At 45.1% G+C, this 21249-nt stretch overlaps 1 protein-coding gene across 3 annotated transcripts in view; it reads left to right on the top strand.

Moving 5' to 3' along the window:
• KAZN (kazrin, periplakin interacting protein) overlaps positions 1 to 21249 on the top strand; it is a 635662-nt gene that overhangs the window by 526019 nt on the left and 88394 nt on the right. For all 3 annotated transcript variants that reach the window (XM_069078465.1, XM_069078464.1, XM_069078463.1), the window contains exons 3-4: positions 1043 to 1179; positions 8776 to 8946. In XM_069078465.1, the coding sequence (XP_068934566.1) occupies positions 1043 to 1179; positions 8776 to 8946 (308 nt within the window). The remainder of the gene's footprint in view (positions 1 to 1042; positions 1180 to 8775; positions 8947 to 21249) is intronic.

Genomic DNA, 21249 nt, shown 5'->3' with positions numbered 1-21249 from the left:
CCTTCCTTCCTTCCTTCCTTCCTTCCTTCCTTCCTTCCTTCCTTCCTCCCTTCCTTCCTTCCTTCCTCCCTTTCCTTCCTAACTCTGAGGACCAGCACTCTGTCTACTCTTCCCTACCACCTCCTTTATATGTAATTGGGTTGCTTCTATTATTTTGATTTTGTTTGTGGGAATGGGTGGATGTGAGCTTTGAGGGTCTGGCTGTCCATGGTACTTGGCACACAGTAAAACAGGGATAGGACTCTCCCTCTGGTTTAGGTCATTTCTGAATGAGGAAGCTTCCTCTCCCAGTGTGGGTCAACACCTTCTCTTCATCTGATATTTGCCATTCCCCGGATGACTGGTCACACAGCCTGTATCTATCAATGGCTAGATCTGAACCTGTGTTTTCTCAGCTTCAAGGCCAGGTGTCTGTCCACCAGGTAGAGCGTCTATTGACACATAGTAAATGCTTGTTTGGTTGGCTCATCGTAAGATCCCTTCAAAGGGCTGCCCTGCTCCCCTACTCTTAGTGGGTCTCCTCAGGATGCATGTTGTACTGCCTTCTTCCGACACATTAGAGAAGCTATGTTTTAAGTGCTAGGAAATCCTTTGCCAGATGGCAAGTCTAGGAAGAGACAAAGAGGGTTTCAGTAGCATGAAAAAGCCTTGTTTACTTGCTAAGAGGCTCCTCTCCAGGTGAGATGTTTCCTATTTTTAATCAAGCTGGGTCCCCAACTGTGGGAACAGGAACAATTGGCAGCGTCTCTGGCTGGGGCGGATTGACAGCTTCTCCTCACTGGCTTTCAGGGGGTTCTGTGGTTTATTTCAATAGAACCCGATGTTCAAACCAGCTACTGTCTGGCCCCACAAAGTCGAGACAAGGAGTCCCAAAGCCCCTCCTGGAAGGCTGGGCTATGGCCTTCCCCATCAGAAATCAGTGCTGATTCAGGAAGGTCCAGCAGGGAACAAGTTGGTGCCGGGTGAAGGAAGGAAAGGGGACAAGAAAAAACCACCTTCCAGGTCAGTCTCATGTTGATACCCTGTTTTCTCTTTCTCTTAGCCATGAAGGCCGATAGAAAACGTTTGAAGGCTGAAAAGACAGACCTTGTGAGCCAAATGCAACAGCTCTACGCCACCCTGGAGAGCCGGGAGGAGCAGCTTCGGGATTTCATCCGCAACTATGAGCAGCACAGAAAAGTAAGGCCAGCTGTGCTACTGCTGTCTCATGACCTGCGTGTGCCCAGGCATGCATGTATGTGGGTGAGGGTGTGTACTCATACAGCTACACAAGATACCACTCCATGGTAGGAGCATAGGTAGAGAGCCACTGAGTCCATTTTACAGTTGGGGAAATTGAGACAGACAGGTTATCAGGACTGGGGAACCTGCGGTCTCAGTGCCATAATTTGGATCCAGTCAAAGGGTTACACTTGAGGATCTAGAGGGCCACATGTGGCCTTGAGGCCGCAGGTTCTCCCCCTCACTCCCACCCCCGTTGGGTGACTTGGCCAGGGTCACAAAGCTAGAAAGTACTTAAGATAGGATTTGAACCCATATATAACATGATTCCAAGTTCATTATCCTAAGCAGATATGGAATGAGGAGATGATGGGTGATTGGGACCAGGTTGTAGCCATCATGTAGAAACCCCACCAAGCCATTTTCCATATTATTTATTCCTTAAGCTCTCAGTTGACACATTGCTCTAAAGCCAATGGGCTTCAAGTCCCATCTGTTGCTTTTGACCTTTGTGACCTTGGGCAAGACACTTAATCTCCCTAGAACTCAGTTTTCTCATTTGTAAAATGAGGGATTGGTCTAGTGGACTCTGGAGCTTCTTCAGGCTTTCTCTGTGATCTCTGAGGTCCCTGCTAGATTTAGGGCTTGGATCTTATGATCTCAAGATGGGATAGATGAATAGAGGAATGTATAGATGGATGGATGGATGGATGGATGGATGGATGGATGGATGAATAGAGGGGTGGGTGGATGAAAAAGGGGTGGGTGGATGGATGGATGGAAAATGGGTAGATCATTGGATGTATGGAGAGATGGGTGAATGAATGGATAGATGATAGATGAATGGATGAATAGATGGGTAGATGATGGATGGATGGCTGGGTGGTGGGTAGATAGATAGGTGAGTGTATAGATGAGTAGACATGTAGATGGATAGATTGATGGGTAGATGAGTGGATAGATAGATGGGTTGGTAGATGGCTGGATAGATTCATATACTTCATAAGGGAAGCAGTATATAAAAAGTAAATGAGATAGCATGTGTAAAGTGCAAGTCAATCATAATAATGAATCAATAAGGATAGACTAGATCTGTGGTTTCATTAGCCCAAGGAAGTCCCAGATGAGGAAACTCTCTCTGCCAATGCAGGTTCTCTGTAACATAGTCTTAAGAGTACTATAGATTTAGAGCTGGGGCACTAAGAGGTTAAGTGACTTGCCCAGGGTCACACAGCTAGTAAATGTCAAATGTTACAAAAGGATGTAACCCCAGGTCTCCCTGGCTCCAAGGTCAACTCTATCCACTGCGCCACACTTCCTCTCTATTATGGATGGATGGATGTTAGAATAAATACCTAATTGAGTCATCTGTCCAGAATTTGACTGAAGATTTGCTACTTTAAATTTAAAGTACTTTATCAGTCAACAAACTTTTACTAAATTCTAAAGCACAGAACATTATTTTAGGTACCAGTATAGTGGAGAAGAAGGGAGAGAAATGCAAGATTTCGATGGGACAGTTCTTGCCTCCATGGCACATACCTTCAAGTGGGAGGCTAAGGCAAACACAATAATTCTAATACACAGCATTACCAGATAAGTGAATTTGGGAGGTATAAAGTGTGTCTGAAGTCGTGATGAGGGGATTTCATTTCTAACTATGGGAACCAGGGAAGGCTTCCTGGAGGAGGTAGCCATCTTGGTGAGATGTGGACATGGTTGGAAATTCATCAGAGGGGGTGCCCATATCTCTGATGGTGCCCACCTTGAGAATGAAATCTAGCTCAGCAGCTGCATTCCCACTCCTCCACATTGTTTCTTTTCCTATGAGGCATCTCTTTCCTTTTTCCTCCTGGCTGACAGTGGCCATCCCCAAGGGATGGACTGACCTAGCCAGTCCCTTCCTATCCCTCCTCCCTGAGATAGCAATGCACACTCCCTGGGGACTTGGGACCCGCAGGGTTGGCCTCCTTTTGGGGTGCTAACAGTTCAAGTTTGTGCCTTTCCCCGAGGACCTTGGCTGCCCAGATGTCACCATGCTATTCTACTGTCCATGGGAAATGTATACACTTGCCTGGAAGCCAGCTTCTCTGTTCTGTTAATGGCGAGCCAAGGGTACCGATGATAAGTGGACAGCCTGTGAAATACGAAGAGAGAAAAAATTAATTGGGAACCAAGAGAAGAGGTATTGAGGAGCTCTCACTCAGTCAAGGTGGAATGATGCATTTTAGAGTGACGTTCAGAGTGGGGGCTTCTGGGGATTGGGAGTGGAGGCTGAGAACTGCTGTGACACTCTCCTTGACAGATTTGTTCCCTCAGAACAGGGACTTTCTTGAGCTCACCACAGCCTTTGACCTGTAACAGGGTTTCTCAAACAGGGAACTCCAGGATCTATGGGGTCATGAGAGTTCTCTCAACAACCTTGTAGGAATCCCAAGACCTCTGACCTTTTTTCCTAGTAGCCTCTTCCTCTTCCTCTGCTCCCCAGTTAAATGGCCTTCCCCTTAGTTTCTTTTTCCCTTTGTCTTTCTTTTTCCAACCCTGAAGCCTTGGTTGGGCCCAGTGTAGCTCTCCTGAACGGGGTGGAACATGGAAGAAACATGCTTACTAATGTCTTCTAGGAAGTACCAGGCAGGTTTCTGGCAGAGATCATGGATTTAGAGCTAAAAGGGCCCTTAGAACACAGAATGTCAGAGCTAGGAGGGCCCTTAGAACACAGGATGTCAGAGTTGGGAGGGGCCTTGGAACACAGAATGTTAGAGGGGGATCTTAGAGGTCACAGAGCCCTACTCTCTCATTTTACAAACAGGACAGCTCAGGCCCAGAGAGAAAGTGATTTGCCCAGGGGTCACACTCTCATTGATAAGAGAAACATGCTTACAAGGAGCTGAATCTGCAGATCCTTGGAAACAGATTTACTCATTTAAAACCAATAAAACTGTGAGCTAATTGGCCCATGGATTGCATTTGTGATAAGTGGAGTTGGTGCAGATCAATCCAGACCTGCTTACCCTTGGGGCACTGTCAGCCCAGCATCTTCTCTCCCACATCCCCCACACTCCCCTACCCCCACGAAGATAAGAGCCAAGCAGGGCTTGTTTATTATCATCTCATTCCCAGATGATGAGAAATTAGAAATGTCTTGCTAGGACTAGGAAGTTACCAATATTGGGGGGGGGGTGTCCAAAGAAGGGGCAGGACAGGGAGAAGAGCTACCACATCAGAGACAGAGATGGCCAAGGATGGTGAGACCTTAACTCTAGGGCTGGGAGGGACCTCAGGGGCCATCTAGGCCAACCCCCTCCTTTTACAGATGGGGAAACTGAGGCCAAGGCCAAACTTGCCTGTCATCACCCAGGTGGTCAATGCCAGAGGCAGACCCTCTGACCCCAGAGTGAGGGCTTTCTGCTATCCCACACTGAAACAGACACCTTGTTAGACAGAGGAAGGCTAGGTTAGGGAAATCTCTGGCCACCAAATATCCATAAAGCCATCCAGCCCTTCCCCTGCTCTGATCCACTCCACTGCTCTGAGGAGGCAGGGATGATACAGTTGAAATTTCTGAACAGTGTATAAGCACAATGCCTGGCATATAGTAGGCACTTTATAAAATGTTTATTTATTGTTTATTTTTGGCTGAATAGAATGGAAACAGAAAGGACTTCAGGGTCCAGGTTGTGATGGGGGAGAGGAAGAGAGAGAGACAGAGATGGGGTGGGGAGGGGGGAAGGGAGAGTGACAGAGAGGGAGAGAGAGATTGTGTATTTTGGGGTAAGGAAATAGTGTCCCCTTTTCATCTAAAAACATTTGTTCCTTAGCTACTATGAATGCTGTTCAGTAGGAACCATCAGCCCTATTTCCAGTTCGTATCCTTATGGTACCTGGGCTTCCATTTCAGCTGCTTCCCAAATTGACCAAAATAATGTGATCAGAAATGAGTGAATGAATGAGGCATCTCATCACAGGATCATAGGATTATAGCTGGAAGGAGTCTTAGTGGGCATCTAATGCAGCCTGATATATTTCCCACCCACCCTGTCACAGGCAGGGGTACTGGGACCAATCAGGCAGAAAAGCAGAAGTTTCTTTCCTAGAGTAGAAGGTTCCAGATATTGTCAGTTAGTCCACAAGCATTTATTAAGCACATACTGTGTGCCAGGCATTGTGTGTGTGTTAGATGTTGAGGGTGCAAAGAAAGGCAAAAGACAGTTCCTGCTCTCAAGGACCTCAGAGGGAGGCGGCAATATGGAGACAGCTGTATGTACAAACAAGATATATGCAGGAGCTATGGTAGATAATCAACAGTGAAGGCAGCAGATGGTGAGAGTAATCCAAGGCTGAGGCTTGGGGTGTGGGCAGAGAATGGAGGGAAGAAATAGGAGGAAAAGAAAGAAGACATACCAGCATAAGGAGGAGCTAGGACAGAGGTGGCAGTCTGTCGGACAGAGGAAGCCGGGAAGACCGAAAAAGTCTAGGATCACTAGATGTGCAGATTTGGAAGCCGAGGCCCAGAATTAACTTAGCTGGGGTCACATAAGTAGGAAATTGTTGAGCCTTTTCCACCCTGAGAGTGGGAGTTTTAATACACCTTTCTTACCCCAAACACACACCAACATACATCCCTCTCTGCCCCATAATGAGAAAGAACTGGCAGGGACAGCTAGGTGGTACAGTGCATAGAGCAGCAGGCCCAGAGTCAGGAGGCACTGAATTCAAATCCAATCCCAGACACTTACTAGCTGTGTGACCCTGGCTAAGTCATTTAACCTTGGTTGCTAGTAAAAAAAAAAAGGAAGGGGCAAATTTCTTTTTTTCCTATAAAACCATGGTTTCTCTTGCTGTCACGCAAACCCAAGGACCAAAGGACTGACTCTCTTTCCCAGTAGGTAAGAGCCATGTACCAGCCCATGACTTTTTAACACGTAGGAACAAAATGAGATTGTAATAGAGGATGAAGTTGCAGAAAGTGGGCTGGATGCTTTTCACTATAGCAGGGATCCATAAAGAGAAATCCACATGGATAAATTTCACGGTATTCATGAATTTAGATTGAAAAAATATGTATCTTTATTTTCACTACCTCCAACTGAAATTTAGCATTTCTTTCTATTATTTTTAAATAGTTTGTTATTTTTATTTGTCAAGGAACATGTACTCCCCTTTTTTTTCTAACATTTTTATTTAAAGTTTTGAGATCAAAATTCTATCCCTCTCTCCACTCCTCCTGCCCCCCCCCAGATGATAAGCAATTAGATATATAGGTTATGCATGTGCATATATGTGTGCAATTATGTAAAACATTTTTATATTAGTCATTTTGTGTAAGAACACTCAAATAAAAGAAAAAGAATGAAAGTAGAAAATAGTATGCTTCAGTCTTTATTCAATCAATATCAGTTTTTTCCCCCTCTGGAGGCAGATAGTATGCTTTATCACTGGTCCTTTGGGATTGTCTTGGATCATAGTATTGCTGAGAATAGTTAAGTCATTTACAATTCTTCATTGTACAATGTTGCTGTTACTGTGTACAGTGTTCTCCTGGTTCTGTTCACTTCAGTATGCATCAGTTCATGTAAGTCTTTCCAGGTTTTTCTGAAATCCTGCTTGTCATTTCTTGTAGCACAATAAAATTCCATTGCAATCACATATCACAGCTTGTTTAGTCATTCCCCAATTGATGGACATCCCTCTGATTTTCGATTCTTATCCACCACAAAAATCTGCTATGAATATTTTTGCACAAACAGGTCCTTCTTCCCTTTTTTGGGATGTCTTTGGGATATAGACCTAGCGATGGCATTGCTAAATCAAAGGGTATGCACAGTTTTATAGCCCTTTGACATACACCTTTAAAATTAATTCAACCCTTCCACTACCCGCCTCCTCCAATGGAGCTTTTTTTTTTTAAGAAAAACAACTTAATAAATAGCTACACAGTTGAGCAAAACAAATTGCCACAGAGTAGCCATGTCTAAGACTATGTATGTCTTCCTCTGCCTTGTAAGTTCATCCCCACTCTGTCAGGAGGTGAATGGCATACTTCATTGCTAGCATCTTCATTCATTTGGTCTTATTTTTTCATTGAATTGATCAGAGCTTTTGAAATTATTGTTCTTAGTCTCCTGGTTCTGCTCACTTCACCCTCCATCAGTTGATAAAATTCTCCCCAGTTTCCTCTGAAATTGTCCATTTCATCATTTCTTAGGGTACAATAGTATTGTTACATTCATATGCCACAATTTGTTTAGCTGTTCCCCATTAGGAGGACACCTTCAGCTTCAAACTTTTTTCCACTTAAAAAACTTTGTTCAGTTATTTTAAAACCTTATTCTGAGAAAAGCTTAGGGACCCAGATCTAAGCTAACTCTGTCTGTCTCTCTCATACACATAGACACACACACACACGCGCACGCATACACACGCACGCACATGCTTTCCACCCACCCCCTTCCCACTATGATGTGTTAGAGTTAGCTTCTGAGAGTTTGATGGGGGTGGGGGGGGTCACTGCCAGAGCAGCCTAGGGGCCCCAGATTTAGCTGAACTGGAAGTTTCCCTTTATTCCAAGGGGTCATGGCCATCTAGAAATACCTTTGAACCAGCAGAGTGAAAACCCAGCCTGGAGTTTGTTTACTTTATCTAGGGGAGGAGGAAGGTCATTCAACTGTGGGATTGATTCTTCTTTCTCCCCATGAGAAAGTAATTCCCATGCTTAGGAGAAGGAAGGGAGAAAAAAATCAGCTAAATGACGAGAGAGTGTATATGTGGCCTAATGTGTGGATTGGGGGGAGGGGGGGGCGGGACAGGAGAACTGCAGTGTCCACTCACTTGATCAGTGGTTCAGATTCATAGGTCTTGGACGTAGAACTGAAGGAAAGCTTTAAAACCATTAAGTCCAGCCCTCTTACACTGATGAAGGAGGAAATTGAGACCCAGAAAGATTATTGATTTAGAATTATAAGATTGTAGATTTAGAACTGGAAAGGGCTTTAGAAACTATCAAATCTAATCTCATTTTCCAGCTAAGGAAACTGAGGCAACAGAGAGGTTAAGTGACTTTCCCAATGTCACAAAGATAGTAAATTCCTCAGGTGAGATTTGAATGCAGACCTTCCTGACTCCAAGTTCTATCTGCACCCTCTCTATGATGCCATCCTGCCTCCCTTTTGGAAGTTCAGACCCTATTTCCCCTAACCTTCAGACATTGGCTGCTAGCCCCCTTCATCTCTTCCCCTTTACCTCAGGAAGGGCCTCAGATGTCATAGTAACAGTGGGATGTGGCTAATGCAGGCAACATTGAATTCCTCATTCTTGTACTTGTGTCCTCAGTGACTTGCAGTGTCTAACACATACACAGTAGGTACTCAGGGAGTGTTTACCGACCACTTGATTGGCTGCTGTGGAGAAATGTGCTGCCCAGGAATAAGGAGGAGACCAGACCCCAGCTACAGAACAGTGTTCCCCTCTGGACACCTGGACATGGACAAGACCCGACTGAGCCCGGGGGACATGCTCTAGAGCTCCCTAATGCCTGTCTTTGCTTTCTTTCCACAGGAGAGTGAGGATGCAGTCAAAGCTCTGGCGAAAGAGAAGGACCTTTTGGAGCGGGAGAAATGGGAGCTGCGCCGGCAAGCCAAAGAAGCTACGGACCATGCCACGTCCCTGCGCTCACAGCTGGACCTGAAGGACAACAGAATGAAGGAGCTTGAGGCGGAACTGGCCATGGTAAGATACTCTGGCCTTCCTCCTGCTCTACTCCAGCCAGTGGGGAGAGGGGATAAAGAGTGGAGGGTATGGCCCTCCCTTCACTCTACTCCAGCCAATGGGGAGAGAGAATTCAGAGTGTAACAGCAACAACAATAATAATAATGATAGTGTACCTTAATATCTTCATGGTCACTGCATGGTCATGGACATATGAACACACTAAAGGGAAGGCTGGATTTGGAGGGGGAAGACCTGGCTTAAACCCCAGCCCTGCTATTTACTACCTTTATGACCTTGGGAGAGTCACTTAACCACAGTGGCACCATAGTGCAGAGAGTGGCAGACCTGGAGTCAGGAAGACCTGAGTTCAAATGAGCCCTCAGACATTTACTAGCTGTGTGACCCTGGGCAAGTCACTTGACCCTGTTTGCCTTAGTTTCATCATCTGTAAAATGAGCTGGAGAAGGAAATAGCAAACCATGCCAGTAACTTTGCCTCAAAGGGGGTCATGAAGAGTTGGACACAACTGAACAACAAATGACCTCAGGTCACATCTCTGGGATTTAAACTAAGGTCCCCATCCCAGATTCTACAGACTGATCATGACCTCAGTGTTTCTGCAGATGGAATGGGCTTTATGTGTCCCACCAGGGAGGGAATTCATGGTGAGACCAGCCCTCTTCCCTGGAGCTGCAGGTGACCAGAAGGAAACCTAGTAGAGAAGTGAGCAGGATATTGGAAGCAGAGAGCCCAGTGCCTCAGTTTCCCCTTGAATGGACCATACTTAGTAGAGTGCCTTTTCTTGACAACCCCTCCCAAAAATGCAACCCCAAGTCTCCCTTCTTGTTTTCCAGCAAATTGGGGGAGCAGACTTTGTGCGGTATGGGAAGATGGTTCTGGGACCCTTTGAAGAGGTCCACCGAGGCAAGGAAGGTAGCTGCTCTGTAAGACTTTGAGTCCCCAGGTCTAGCCTAGCCATGGGTTCTCCCACTTGCAATCTAAAAGCCAAGACAGCAGCTAGGGCACAGGGGGAGAAGGTTCTTATCACAAAGCAGCCATATCCAGTCAGTGTGGTGTAGGGGAAGGAGCCCTGAGGCTTTCAGGGAGTCAGGACACCTTGATCAAAGTCTCAAGTTTTGTTTCAACCTGTTTTGCCATCTTAGTTCACCTCCCTTCTTTGGGCCTTAGTTTTCTCCTCTGTAAAATGGAATAAATAATAACACCCTCCTCATAGAACTATTATGAGGATCAAATGAGGTTTCTGTAAAACCCTTAGCACATTTCCTAACTCATAACAGATGCTTCATCAATGCTATACTCAGCTGGGTGATAAAGTGGCCATAGAGCTGGGCCTGGACTCAGGAAGATCTGAGTTCAAAACCAGCCTCAGACACCTACGTAGCTGTGTGACGCTGAGTTTGCCTCATTTTCCTCACCACTACATTGGGGATAATAACAGCACCTTCCCGCCAGGGTTCTTGTGAAAATCAAATAAGATAACAACAGTAGAGTCCTTGGCCTCTCGCTCAGCCCCTGGGAGGCACTATGGAGATCCCTTTTTCTTCCCTAAAATGGATGAGGTTGGACAAGTTGGCTTGTGAGGCCTCTTCCTCCCCCAAACACTCCAGAATTCCCTACTGACAGATTTGTGCAGTATCTCCCAGATTAGCATCTCTGCAGCAGAAGCGAGCTTAGAGAGCATCGCACAGTGGCTGGAGTGATGACCTTGGAAACAGGGAGACCTGGCTTTAAATCTTGCCTCAAAGGCTCACTAGCCTGTGTGCCCCCGGGCTCATGATCTACCTCGGCGAACCTCAGTTTCCTCATCTGCAAAATGGAGCGAATGCATCAGGTAGCCAGCTTTAAATCCATAATCCTTTACAATGTGAAGCAGTCAAACATTTAAGAGCCTACTACGTGCTAAACACTGCTGCCGTGTACAAAGGGAATGGGGAGGCATGCAATTCTTCACTTGTTTTAGTTGCAACCCCATTTGCAGTTTTCTTTGCTAAGATACTGGAGTGGTTGGCCATTTCCTTCTCCAATTCATTTTACAGATGAGGAAACTGAAGCAAACAGGCTAAAGTGTCTTGCCCAGGGTCACCCAGTTAGTAAGTGACTGAGGCCAAATTTGAACTCATGTCTTCCTGACTCCTTCCTCACTCTGTCCAACCACTGTGACATCTAGCTGCCCTTTCACCACTTAGCTTTGCAAAGATGGAAGCAAAAGCCTCTGTCCTCTAGGCATCTAGGAAGGAAGGAAGGAAGGAAGGAAGGAAGGAAGGAAGGAAGGAAGGAAGGAAGGAAGGAAGGAAGGAAGGAAGGAGGGAGGGAGGGAGGGAGGGAGGGAGGGAAGGGAAGGAGGAAGGAAAGAAGGAAGGAAGGGAGGGAAGAAAACCTGTACCTCCCTAAAACATATCAAACTTTAAGCTTAAGATTTATAACTTCAATAGCCATATATAAAATACATATTTTCTAAATATATATTCCTAGACATATATAATATATTCTTAGACATACATACATATGCATATTTATATATTTGTATATATGTATATATAAAATATGGTGTATATCATATGAGTGTGTGTGTGTGTGTGTATTCCTAGACCACTCTGTTGGGAATATTTTCTTTTCATTGTGACTAAAAAAAAAAATCTCCCTTCCTACAATTTCTATCCATTGCTCCTAGTTTTGACCTTTCGGGCCAAGAAGAACAAGGCTTATCCAGTCCCTCTTCCACACAGCTGTCCTTCCAGGGCTTAAAAATGCCCTGGATGCCTCCTGTAGGCTTGTGGCATCTGCAGTGTGAGATGCTCTCTGAGGCTGGGAAGGGCCCTTCCACAGGCTGGGCTTTGTTGCCCAACACTGCCACCTAGTGGAAAGATTTCTCTTCTCAATCCCTGAGACTGGGGGAAGACATTCTAAGCAAGATTTAGAGAAATTATCTTTACCTTTCTGCTCATTTTTGAGATAAAGAAACTGAGGCCTTGGGTGGCTAGGTGGTGCAGTGAGTAAAGCGCTGGCCCTGGAGTCAGGAGGACCTGAGTTCCGTTCCAGCCTCAGACACTTAACACCCACACAAAAAAAAACTAGCTGTGTAACCTTGGGCAAGTTACTTAACCCCAACTGCCCTCCAAAAAGCAAAAAAAAAAAAAAAAAGTAAAAAAAAAAACTGAGGCCTAGACAGATGGAGTGACTTGTCCAAGGTCACACAGATTTGAGTCCAGGGCTTCTGGTCCTACCAGTTCTTTCTCTACCACTCATCCATTCTACCACTTCCTTCGTTTTTATAGAGAGCTAAGTGGCACAGTGGATAGAGGACAGGCCTGGAGTCAAGAAGACCTGAGTTCAAATCTAGCCTCAGATACTTACTAGCTGTGTGACCTTGGGCAGGTCACTTAACTCTGTTTGCCTCAGTTTCCTCATCTGTAGCAACATGGGTGATAAAAGCACCTACTTTCCAGGATTGTTGTGACGATCAGTATTTATAAAGCACTTAGCTCAGTGTTTGGCATTTAATAATATGCCAATATAGGAAAAAGGCATGAAAACTGACCTTCAAATAGAATCTTTACAAAGACTCCCTAGAATTTTCAGAACTGGAAGTAGTATTATAGTTCTTCTAAAGTACCTCATTTTATACTTGGGGAAATTGGGACACAGAGAGGGGGTCACATACACAAGTTAATGGCAGATCTAAGACTTGAATCCAACTCTCCTGACTCACCGATCTAAGACTCTTACAGAAGAATCATGAGATTTTGGAAGGAATTAGGGAAAGAAGCCTTTATTAAACACTTACTATTTGCCAGACATTCTACTAAGTGCTTTCCAAATATCATTTGATAGTTTCTGGGGTCTTTCTCAGCTTGCAAATTACGTAGTTCATTTTCCTCATTTTACAAAGGAGGAAACTGACGTCACAGAGCAAGTTACTGATGGACCCAGGACTTGAACCCAAGTCACCCAGCTCTCAGGCTGGAATTCCTTCCTGACCAGATGTGATTTCCATGAGATAAACTGATCTCTTCTGAGAGTGAGAGATTGAAAGGGAGGGAGGAAAGGGGAAGAGAGAGAGATTCTCTCCTCTTGACTCGTCTTTCCAGAATGTGGACGGAATAAAACCATATCCAGCCCAAATCTGGGACCCATCTATAAGAGAAAACCTGATTCTCAGCTATGTCTGAAGGTAAAACTAGCTAGTTGCTCTTCTGGTCTGTAACTCTCCATTTCTCTGCTAGGTTGAGGCCATGGGTCATCTTCAGAGGCCCTTACTCTGGTTAATTAGTACCTATGTCCTCTCTCTGGGGGGAGGAATGGGGGAAGGAGGTGTGGATGCAGTTGAAGTCAGGAGGCATCAATGCCAGTTAATAGTTAGCCAATATAGTGTTTAGAAGCCAGAATTCCAAAGGCAGAGAGAACTGCTTCCTAAGCCTCGGGCTTGTGCTAGCTTCAGTCTCCTGGAGAACTGCCTGTCTTTCATGCAGTCCACAGAACATCAGAATATATGGAGGATCTGGTCTGGACCCTCTCTGAGCTGGTATATGCAGAAAACCTTGTTTTCCCCTTGTTGTTAGGTAAACTGAGGTCAGCAGGTTAAGGGATTTTCTTAAGGATAAAAGCAGGGAAAGACTGCTGGATTTAGAGATTAGAAGATGTGGTCTGGGATCTCTGCTTTGCCACTTTCTCATGCCTGTGTAGCCATAGGCATCAGCAACCATGAGCATTTACTAAGCACCAGCTATGTCTGAGATACATAGGTAGTGTTTCATAGTGGGTACGGAATGGACTTAAAGAAATCCTTCTACTTCTGAAAGCCTCAGTGTAGCAGCAAGCACCCCAGCGTCCCCAGGGTGGCTGCCAACACAGGTTCTTAGATCTGCTTTATTAAAGGAAAGCAACTCAAAATGTGTTAACAAGCTTACTTTAATCAGTCAAATATATATATCATTTACCTAGTTCAGGGGGAAAAGATCACTACCCCAAACTTCAGAGTATACACACAGAATTATCAAGACAGAAAAACAGATCAAGTAGACAGGTTTCCAAACTGTCCAACCATTACATCCATACCAAATCAACATCTGGGTTTTTCAAAGCCGGGGGGCTCTCAACAACGGCTTCCCAGAGTATCATCTGATCAAATCACAGAACACTTCTCAAATGGAGCCCCAAAGCAAAGCCTCACATCAGGGATTATATAGCCTTCTCCTGGGTCAGAGAATGTAACCACCCTCTTGACCCACTGCCCAATCACACAGCATCAAGGTGTGGGCATTCCTGAAAACCAAACCTCCTGCCACAGGTTCCATGTGACCACATTCAGCCTATTAGGAGGCAGAGCATATTTTCAAATCAAGTAAGGTTCTCAGAGTCTCTTAAGCCTATCAAAGGGCCTAAGGGCAGGGAAGATCTTTAAATTTGCATTTCCATTACACTCAGTTTCCTCATCTATAAAATGAGAGAGTTGAAAATAAGAGACACTTACTGACTGTGAGACCCTGGGCCAGTCACTGAACCTCTGTATGGCCCTGGGCAAGTCACTTAACTGTTTGCTTCACTTTCCTCATCTGTAAAAATGGGCATAATAATAGCACCTACTTTGCAGGGTTGTTGTGAGGATCAAATGAGATAATATTTGCAAAGAACTTGGTGCAGAGTTTGGCACACAGTAGTATAAAATGACTTTTAAGGCCTTTTAAAGCATGAAATCAATTATCTTATTTCTGTCCCGAGTCAGAAAGCCCTGTGTTCCAATCCCACCCCTGTCACGTGACCACTCAGTGCCCTGGGCAGCTCTTCAAGACGAAGTTATGGTTGAGGTGGCAATCTGCACAGGTAGAAGGAGTTACTCAGTAGGAGTTCCCTATGCAAATGAAATCACCCCTCGCCCACATGTGCCAGGCACTGAGATGATATTGGGGACACAAGGCCAAAAGTGAACATGGTCCCTACCCTCAAGGATCTTACATTCTGCTGGGGGAGCAGAGAGAAGAGAGCAGAAAATAGATAGGTACACAGATAAGAAAAGAATAAATAAATACAAACTAAGTACAAAGAAAATAATTTGGTGTAATGGATAGAGAACTAGTCAATGAGTCTGGGAGTCAGGAAGATGAGTTCAAGTCCTGGCTCAGACACTTACTGATTGTGAGACCCTAGGCCAATCACTAAACCTCTGTGTGGCTCTGGGCAAATCACTTAATATCTGTTTGCTTCACTTTCCTCATCTGTAAAATGGGCATAATCAAATGAGATGATATTTGCAAAGAACTTGGTGCAGAGTCTGGCACATAGTAGGTGCTGTAGAAATGTTTATTTCTTCTACCCCACCTTTTCGTTTCCCTGCTTCCCCTCCTTAACCTCTCGGTACCCCCAGACAACTCCCTAAGACTCTAAATCACAGAATAATTTCAATCTCACTAACCAACTCTGGGCCTCAGTTTCTTCCTCTGTGAAATAAGTGGTTTGGACTAGGTGCCTGCCAAGGTCCTTCCCAGCTTTAAATCTAGATCTTATGATAGGTTTCAGAGGCAGGATTTGAACCCAGCTCTTCCTAGCTCCCAAGCCAAGGACTGAGACTGAGGTCTCTAAAGTCCTTTGAACTCCTCAGGCTTTGCATCCCCTGGTGCCCCCAGGCTTCTCCTTTCTTGCTGCTAGGTGGCCTGTCTGCGAGGCCTCTCCCCCGACTGACTGGCTGATTTCCTGCAGCTTGGCAACTCCAAGGGGCCTAGCCCACCTCAGTGGGAGCTTAAGGCATTTGTTCCCAGCTACGTCTCCCGAGAAACAAGAGGTTAAAAATGCCAGGAGTCCTGGCAGACTGAGTTACAGTATTTCCGTCCCCTGTCTCTCTCTGTCTGTCTTTGTATGTATCTCTCTTTCCCATTTCCTCCCTCCTTTTCACTCTCTCACTCTGTAAGTAGCTTAGATTTTAAAATTTTTATAAATAGCAAGCTTTTATATTAATCTGTCCCTCCCACTACTACCATTAAGCAGATTTTTTAAAACCTAAAATATCCTTCAACACATATAGTAGTAGTAGTACTAGTAGTAGTAGCAGTAGCAGTAGTAACAATAATAATTTTTTTTTTTAAGCAATCAGGGTTAAGTAACTTGCCCAAGGTTACATGGCCAGTTATTTCTGGGTGTGGTGCTGAGTGTCTGAGCCCGGGATTCGATCTCCAGGTCGTCCCAACACTGGAGCCGGTACTCTTACTCGCTGAGCCACCTGGCCACCCCACAATAATAATATTTAAATGATCCCTTATGGTTTGTAAAGTGCTTTGTTTGTTACCCCATTTGACCATATTTGCAAGTTCAATTCAACAAGTTATTTCTGACTTGCAAGAGGGTGGTGAGCACTAGAGAAAAACCAGCCCAACTCAAGGAGCTGCATTGTACTGGGAGAAAGCAACATGTTTGCTGAGAAGTGAATACAAACTATATATAAAAAGTCTTTCTGGTGGTAAGAGAGAGATTGCTCACATTGTTGGAAAGCCATGAAGGCAGGTGCCATGTCCAAGGTCACACCTAAAATGAACCATGAAGGAAACTCAGGATTCCAAGAATCAGGAGTGAGGCAGGAAAGCAGGCACTCCAGGCATGGGACACAACCTGTGCAAATGCATGGAGGCTGGAAGTTGCATAGACAGAGAAATGCCAGACAAGTTAGTTTGGTTGGAATAGGGACTGAGATGAATGGGAAGACAGTTCAACAACTTGCTTTTATTAAACTACACACAAAGCACGTCAGCCCCTTTGGCACCTAGCTATTCTGCCCTGAAATTCCTATGAGGAATACATTTGCACCTTTTTTTCTCGGTCAGTGAGTCAACAAGTATTTATTAAGAGTCTCTTATGTGGCAAGCACTGTGTGAAGCTCTAGGGATACAAGGAAAGGCAAATATACTGCCCCTGCCCTCAAGGAGCTTACATTCTAAAGGGGGAGAAAACAGGTACATACAAGATATCGACAGACTGAAGCGATGCCAGTGTCAAAGGGAAGGCACGAGAGCACTCCAGGCATGCGGGACAGCCAGTGCAAATGCCTGGAGTCGGGAGACGGCGTGCCATGTTTGGATCCTAAGAGTTCATGAGGGGCAGCTAGGTGGTGCAGGGAATAGATCACAGGCCCTGGAGTCAGGAGGACCTGAGTTCAAATCCAGTCTCAGACATTAACACTAACTAGCTGTGTGACCTTGGGCAAGTCATTTAATCCCAACTGCCCTGCCTTCCCCACTCCAAAAGAAAAAAAAAGGCGTTCATGGGTGGCAGTCGGGTATGAGAAGAGTGGAAAGGGACCAACTTGTAAAAGCCAAACAGCAATTTTCAATTCAATCCTGGCGGTCATAGGGATCAGAGGACAAGAATATCCAATGTAAAGATATCAACACAGGGCTTTGCCCACAATATGTATTTGTTATTATTATTAGTCAATCAGCTAGCATTTCTGTAGCACATGCTGTGTCCCAAGCTCTGTGCTGAGCGTTGGGGGTACGAAGAAAAGTGACAAACCCCAAAATAAACCGTGTCCTGTTCTCATGGGGCTCAGGATCTAATGGGGTTATTACGAACAATAACGATAACTCATTTACATAATTCTCTCAGGTTTGCAGAACATTTGAGCTTCATATAAACCTCTGAAGAAAATACCATAGTCAGTCAGTCATTAAACATTTATTAAGTGCCTACTATGTGCTAGACACTACTCCAGATGGTATTATCTTCATTTTGCAGATGAGGAAACTGAGGCTCCAGGTGGTAATGTGACTTACCCTAAGTCACCCAGCTAGCACTTGTCAGTGATGCTATTTGAACTTATCATCCTGACTTGAGGTCCAGCATTATCTCCTGTACACCAGGATGCCTAATTGAGTGGCACTGAAAACTGAATTGAATGAGAGATTAGCTTCATGGCCCCTCCAGCCCCAGAAAGTTCATCTGATTGGGGTACCAGGGGAGAATGTGCAGGATGGCAGAGTTTTGTCCTCTTTCATCAACCTCAGGTTCCAGTCACTTCAGCAAACAATTGTTGCACCCATCCCTTGTACTCAGCACCAGAGAAGACAAGTTGAAATTAATCAGGTCAGAGACTGAGATAGGTCAAGGGAATGAAATATACAAATCACAGTGTTAGACAAGGCCAAAAGAGAAGTGATGTGAGGGAATGTGAACCTGGGAGAAACCCCCAAGATGATCTGATTTATAACCCTTAGGGATGAGAGAGAGAGAGACAGAGAGAGACACAGACACAGAGAGAGAGAGAGAGACAGAGACAGAGAGAGACAGAGAGAGAGAGAGAGAGAGATCAAGCACAACCACAGCTATTTTCCAGAGGACAAAAAAAGGGGGAAGTACCTTGGAATGGCAAGGTTAGAAGGTGCCATAAGGACCTAGGATTTTATTACTCTAGGGAACTGCCAGATGAGGAAAATCCCTCTCCTGATATAAGTTGGCACCTCTTCAACTTCAGATGGTAGAGGGTTACCTTGAGCACTGAGCTGTTAAGCGTGTGAGCTCTATGATTTGCCCAGGGTCCCACAGCCAGGAAGTTTCAGAGGTGAGAATCCAACCTTGATTTTCTTATCTCAGAAATCCCCGTGCCATACTCCCTGCCATTTATATGGCACCTTAAAGTTGGCAATGTCCTTAATGGATATTATCTAGGAACTTCATAATAATACTAAACACCTACTCATTATAGTGGATAGAGTGCTGGCCTTGGAATCAGGAAGAGTTCAGACTCTGCCTCAGACAAGACACCAGCGGTGTGTGGCCCTGGGTAAGTCACTTGGCCTCCTCTCAGCCTCAGTTCCCTCATCTGTAGAATGGGAATAATAATAATAGCACCTCCAATATAGGAAGATCGTGGGGATCAAATGGGATAACCTACATGTGAAATACTTTGCAAATGCTCGAGTTAGTTGTTATTATTGCTGTGGTTATTACAGGAGATGACAGAGGGTAGAGAAGAGAAACAGGCAGAGTCTAGTATTATCCAGTTATAGAACTGACTGCAAAATAGAGGCCATGAGAGAGATGTGAAATCAGGCTAGAAATCAGGAGATATCTGATCATAAATCAGAGAAGCACAGATTTAGAAGGAACCTTGGAGACCATGAAATCCAACCTCCCCTCTTCCGCCTACATTTCACAGATGAGGAAACTGAGAAACACCAAAGTGACTTGCCTGGGGAGGGGTGGGAGAAGAGGGATCATCACATAGCTAGTGAGTGCCTAGGACAGAATTTGAACTCAGTTCTGCCTGACTCCCTACCCAGTGCCCTTTCTACACTCTTCCCCCCCCCCCATACACACTGTGACAATTTAAAAAATTCTGAGACAATTTCTGGGTAGTTTAGTTATTTTTATTAGTAAAAATAATGTTTATTAATGAAAGGACGGTCATTTGGCTATCTCTCTTAGACCAAAGACCCCTCATGGCAGTAGGCTCACAGTTTATATACCCTTGGAAGAGTGGGTGTTTCTGGGAGTGGCAATCAACCTCTGGTTAACAATTAATGAGGGAATTCAAATTACAATGAGTCTTAGGGTACGTGACTTGGATCACCCAAATCTTGGTCAAAGAGACATCAATTTCCTTATCACCTATCTGACAAAAGGGAGGATCCACATTTTCCCAGACCTGTCTGAGAAAATACAAATGCGCCTGTTAGCTCAAACTTAGAATTTTGCTTACTGTCTTTGATTAGAACTTGGCCTGGATACATCTTTGAGGAAAGATTTCCCACACTGGTTGATTTCTGGATGAGGAAGTAGGAGGGAAACCATGGTTCAGATTCAGTAGTTAGTTATGTCAATAGGATTTTACAGAGCCAGTCTCTAAATTCTAACCTATTAATACAAGAGAGAACTAATCATTTCTCACACCAGACACACACACACACGCACACACACACACACACACCCTTGTTATAATTCTGTCCATGATAATTTCTCTACAAAGGTTTCTTGGTCTTCAGCTAGGAGGAATTTTCAAAGCCAGGTGACAGGTCCCCAGAAAGTCACTAGGGCCTGCAGTCATTGGAGCAGTAACTAGGCCGCCCCTCCGCTGCTGTTGCTCAGCCTCTGGAAACACTTCCGGCTTTCAAGAGCTCTTGTACCATTTGTCCTAATCTAGTAGTAAAGGGGTTTCCTAGCCTGGGGTCCATGACATTTTAAAAATAATTTGATAACTATATTTCAGTAGAATTAGTTCCCCATATAACCACAGGTTTTAATTTATTCATTTTTATTATTAATATCAATAACTAGCCATTACACATAACTCCAGGGTTTGCAGAAGGCTTTAAAGGCTTTCTCATTTGATCCTTACAACAACCCTGTAAGGTAGGTGCTTCAGTTACCCCCATTTTATGGATGAGAGAACTGAGACTGAGAAAGATGAGGGTACTTACCCAGAATCACACAGCTAAGTTTCTGAGGCAGGATTGGAACTCAGGTCCAAAGTTCTTATCTGCTATACCCACACCTCACTGGCCACTTCTGAGAAAGAGTCCCTCAGCTTTTCCATACTGCTAGAGGGTTTTTGACACCCATGCCCACCCCCAAATGGCAAAGGATCGGTGCAGCTGAGGAAGGAGGGAGGTGGAGTGTCTGGCGCAGGCCACTCCAACCCCATCCTCCCAGCGCCTGCACCCCTGTCATGGGGAGCCGCCCAGCAGGCTAGGGGAGATCTCGGGATTGGGATCGCTCAGGGAGAGCAGAGAAGACTGGAAAAAGAATGACAGAGCCTGGGCCCCGGGGAGCTGCTGGCCAGATTCAGACCCCATCAGTTTCAGAGATTACACAGAGAGCCGTGTATGTAAATTACCACGGAGAGGCGGAGTGCGCCTGCGCATGGGCACGGTCCTGCTCAGCCTTCTCGGCCTTTCCCCAGCATCTCCTTCTAGGCTGAAACCGACTTGCCCTGGTGTTTTTCAGTTTCTGCCACTACTTATGAAGCGCCCCCTAGAGGCAGATGGAATAGTCAAAATGCTGGCCTCAGAGCTGGGAAGCCCAGGCTTAGCCTCAGTTTCATCATCTGTAAAACGGGGATGATAATAGCACCTCCCATGCAGAGTTAGAGTGCTCAGCGCTTTGCACACCCTGAAGTATTCTGGAAGTATGAGATACAACGCTGATGTGTAATACTGTGATTTTATCTTTGTAGGGAGCTCCCACTGTGAGAATACCCCTCCACCAACATAGACGTCAGCTGTCTGTCATTGATCCTGTTAGAGGATTGCCCAGGTCATGGTCACACAGCTGGTGTGTGTGTGTCAGGGGCAGGATGGGAACCCAAAACCAGCCTTCTTT

Source organism: Petaurus breviceps, unplaced genomic scaffold (genome assembly GCF_028583685.1).
Source record: "Petaurus breviceps papuanus isolate PSGF00001 unplaced genomic scaffold, PetGlider_PUasm1.0 91041, whole genome shotgun sequence".
Lineage (NCBI taxonomy): Eukaryota > Metazoa > Chordata > Mammalia > Diprotodontia > Petauridae > Petaurus > Petaurus breviceps.
The sequence above is the reverse complement of the archived record's forward strand: the minus strand, read 5'-3'. Positions and strand labels throughout refer to the sequence as shown.